The sequence below is a fragment of the Patiria miniata genome, unplaced genomic scaffold (genome assembly GCF_015706575.1).
Source record: "Patiria miniata isolate m_02_andy unplaced genomic scaffold, ASM1570657v1 HiC_scaffold_9, whole genome shotgun sequence".
Taxonomy (NCBI): domain Eukaryota; kingdom Metazoa; phylum Echinodermata; class Asteroidea; order Valvatida; family Asterinidae; genus Patiria; species Patiria miniata.
The window spans coordinates 17915183-17919486 of NW_024037076.1; the positions used below are offsets into that span (position 1 = coordinate 17915183).

Here is a 4304-nt window from a genome sequence, read left to right on the forward strand (position 1 = left end):
TTTATCCAAGGATTTGTTTGAAAAGATTGATGATTTTTTAAACAAATGTATCATTTTTATTCAAATTTGCTATGGTTTTTAGCTGTTTATCACCATTTTTGCAGAATTCTGCCAGAAATCTGCAAAAAATATCCATTCTGTCAAATTTTCTGTCAAGCTCGTTTTTTTTTTGACAAAAAAATCTGTTAAAATTAGCCGAAAATCGGCTAAAACGGTCACCCTGCCGGGAGAGTCTGAATGTATTATAGCCTTGATGTTAGGATTTGGACATTGCGCGTATTACGCCCTCAAATAACAATACACACGCACGCGCGCTGGTTTCATATAATTATATACAACATGGTCAACGTCATCACGCGAGGAGCTAGGTGCGAGTAAGCTGGGGGAGTAATCGAACGTACTCAAGGTTTAAGACTGATTAGCGCCTCGAATGCTGATAATTACCCTCGGTTTCGCCACGGGTAATTTTCAGCATCCAGACTCCAACCAGTCTTAAACAAAGTGTTTAATACCTTCCAAGCACACATTTATTACCCTATCAATTCTCTGACTTGGGGAAGACACAGTATTGATTTATTTAAAAAAAAATATGTAACAGATCGTAATAACTACTTCCAATGTGTTTTCAAACGAAATAATACATGTATATATGTTTGCAATGTGACGTCGTTGGAATGTATAGTAGAAATTGCTGTCCCGCGAAAAGTAATCCCCAAACAAAGGTACAATATGAACAAGTTATAAACTCAACGACCATTATTTTATGGTTTTTATCATAAATTGTGGAAGTCAGTGATGCATGACCAGAGGAATGCATCCATGATATAATTGGAAAGTTTACCGCAAAGTAGTTTCTGACCACCATAATAATGGTCATATTGTTCATAGTTTGGTCATATTATTTGGTTATATATCCCTTTGTTTTGTGATCAGGCCCATATTTTCCGATAGGCACAGTAGGCACTGTAGGCACTGTGTGCTATAGGGCCTACGAAAAAAATCGGGGGCCTCCGAAAAAAAGAGGGCCTACGAAACATTTACCACTGTGTGCCAACAGGCTTTTAGAGCTACCAGTTTGGACTGGCTTGCTAGTTAGTAGGCCTACAGCTTACAACTTGAAATTGGTACCTGTGCCTAGTATGCCTAGGGCCTACGAAACACTGAATCCAGCCCAGTTGTGATACCTTTCTCTGAAAGGACACCCTGTGTATTTCAACTCTGTTCATTCTTTACTTGATTTGACAGTTGGCTGCAAAGTGTTCCTGTAGAGTCGATTCCTGCAGACACGTTTAGCGGGCTGTTAAGTCTTCAAACTCTGTAAGTTTGAAATGGCACTTGTTTTATTTTTGATGTCACTGCAGCGGAGAGTGCAATCTCAATTTGCATATTTTAAGATTTGGGAATCAATCTGACTCTCTCTACCCGTAATCATTTTCTTTCGGGTTTGATCCTTAAAATAGCTGGTAAATTAAGACTTTAATCAGGGGGTAATCAGGTACTTTTTATTTTGATGAGATAATAAAACTGTTATTGTCGTAATGTTGTGGGTTTAAAAGAAATTGGGAAATCAATTCTTCTCACGTAACTTTGCTCATGTATTATTATTGATTTAATAAAGAAAGCCAACGTGTGATTTTTTTATATTCTAATTTTAAACAGTCAAACTAAAAAAGCTGTTCAGCATTGTTTTATTTGGATCGTTGGCATTTACGGCTCCTTTTAAGTAAAGTTTGCAGATTTCAGTTGTTGCTAAATTACTTTAACACCGACATAAATTATCCAAATATTACAAAAGAACCGCTAGTCTTAGTGGGTTTTGTAAAGACGTTTTAAACCAAGGCTCATGTCGTGCTAAAAAGAAACATTAAAAACAAAATAATAAAAATCTTTCAAATTTTCACCAAGTACTGGGTAGGCTATGCTGGGCTGATATTCTGCAAATATCTGATAAGAACTTATTCCTAAAGCCAATTAGACATGGCGATTTCCCATAAATAAGTATTTTTATTATTTATTTTTATCGTTAAATTATCATTGATTGCAATTCCAGAAAACTGGTAAAAGATGTCAAAAAGATTTCGCAAAACTTATAATTATCTGCAAACTGAAGAGAAAAACTGATGTTTTTGAACGAGCCCACAATACTAATTGTAAGTTTAGGCTATCAAATATAAATTTGCAATCTTGAATACAATTTTTAAAACTAGCTCGAGGCTTGATGGCTCGGAGGTTGAACAGATGACACGTTTGAAAGAGAATTAACGTACGAACGAAAACAGTATAAGCCGGTTACGAGAAGGCATATCTTGGTAAAGTGTCAATTTTCCTGTCATTTTTCCAGTTTCCTGCGTAACATATCAGACACGTTGACTAAGCTTGATAAGGTCGCCCCTGATGGGTTACCAGCCTTGCAAGAAGCGTAAGTCATTGAGTTGCTTTTCAAATAACAACAATTACAATAGTTTTTTTATCAAACACGAATGATGATGCTGCCTGGGAAAGTCTTCCGGCACCCAATTCTTGAGAGCGTCAAATGCTATGTGCAGTAGGCCTACTGACACGAAAATCTTAATACATTGTGTGTAATGTTTAAAAACATTTAATTCATTTAATTTTCAGACACGTTGATGACTACCGTCTTTGCTGTGCCTTATCCAAGTTGCATCACTTTTCGATCGAGCAAAACTGTTCAACTACAAAGCCTCAACCAGATTTGAAGCTGTGCGACAGCCTTATGCCAAATGACATACTACGAGTGGTGTTGTGGGTATTGGGAATAAGCGCCCTTATTGGTAATCTGACTGTCCTGATTTGGAGACTTAAACAGAAAGGGGACGGAGGGGGTAAAAAGACGCTCTCACGTATGGTTGGACATCTGGCAATCGCAGACTTCATGATGGGTGTGTACATGATAATCATAGCTGGGGCAGATCTTGCGTTTGGCGAGGACTACTTTCTTGTGGCCCCTGAGTGGCGCTCCAGCATGTTGTGTAAAGTTGCTGGAGTTCTGTCAGTTCTGTCCAGTGAGGCATCCGTGTTTTTTGTGACACTCATCAGCTTTGACTGCTTCCTAGGCATTGTGTTTCCGTTGAGAAACTTCTCTCTTGGGGGAAAATCAACAACAACTATCATTGCTGTCTTGTGGTTTCTGGCACTTTGTCTGAGCATCGTGCCAACACTTTCAGTTGGGTCTGATTCTGATATATATGGACTTTCGGATGTTTGTATCGGCCTTCCTCTTACCACTAAGGCATCTGATGTGAGAAACGAGACTCTTTCTAGGTTTAAATATTCCTTCAGATTACCTGTACTCGACATTAAGACTTCTGTATCCACAGGTGAGAAGCCATCTTGGATCCTGTCAATCGTTCTCTTTCTTGGTGTCAATCTGGTTTCATTTCTTATTGTCCTGAGTTGCAACGTCGCCATCTTCATCAGTGTCAAGCGGACGACCAGGGCTGTCCGAGCGAATGCCCACAGGGAGCGTGAAATCAAAATGGCGGCCAAGATGGCGTTGATCGTGATGACGGATTTCTGCTGTTGGATGCCAATAATCATCCTGGGGATTCTGTCTCAGACAGGAACAGTCGCTCTATCCACCGAGGTGTATGCATGGGTTGCGGTTCTGGTTCTGCCAATCAACTCGTCTCTCAATCCTTTGCTTTACACTTTCTTCACAGTTTGTTTCGCGGCTAAACCAAAGGCAAAAACCCCGAAAGTGAATCAGCGCATACAGTTGTCTGTTATTGCAAAGTAATTCATACCTAAAAGGATATGGATATAGCCGTGGCTTTGAGCTGCGCAAAAGACATGGCGAAATCGAACCCTGGTATCAAGGCCAAGCATATTTTAGTTTTTAATCAACTGCTCATTTACATACTGTGGAACACTCTCAAAACGCTGATAAAATTGTGTTGGTTAAAAAAGTTGGTTAAAATTTTAACCAACGCTGTGTAAAATTGTCCAATTTTGCCCAACGTTTGCCCAACGTGTTGGTTATTTTTTTTTTAACCAACCGTTGGGCTGTTCACCTGTTAAGCAACAGTTGGTTAAAAGTAGTCCTTTCACCCAATACTGGTTAAATGTACCCGATTTTAACCATAGTTGGGTAAAATGACTACTTTTAACCAACTGTTGCTGCTTAACAGGTGAACAGCCCAACGGTTGGTTAAAACAAATTAACCAACGTTGGGCAAAATATGCCCAACGTTGGGTAAACGTTGGGCAAAATTTGACAATTTTGCATAACGTTGATAAAATTTTAACCAACTTTTTTAACAAACAAAATTTTAACCAGCGTTTTG

The 4304-nt window shown here is 38.9% G+C and overlaps 1 protein-coding gene across 1 annotated transcript; it reads left to right on the top strand.

The window, feature by feature from the left end:
• The first annotated feature begins 339 nt into the window (after window positions 1-339).
• LOC119720938 (G-protein coupled receptor GRL101-like) lies at window positions 340-3903 on the top strand. Its single transcript, XM_038190805.1, has 4 exons — window positions 340-374; window positions 1246-1317; window positions 2342-2419; window positions 2620-3903. The coding sequence occupies exons 1-4, from the start codon at window positions 340-342 to the stop codon at window positions 3755-3757; spliced, it is 1323 nt and encodes a 440-aa protein (XP_038046733.1). The 3' UTR covers window positions 3758-3903.
• The last annotated feature ends 401 nt before the right edge of the window (window positions 3904-4304 follow it).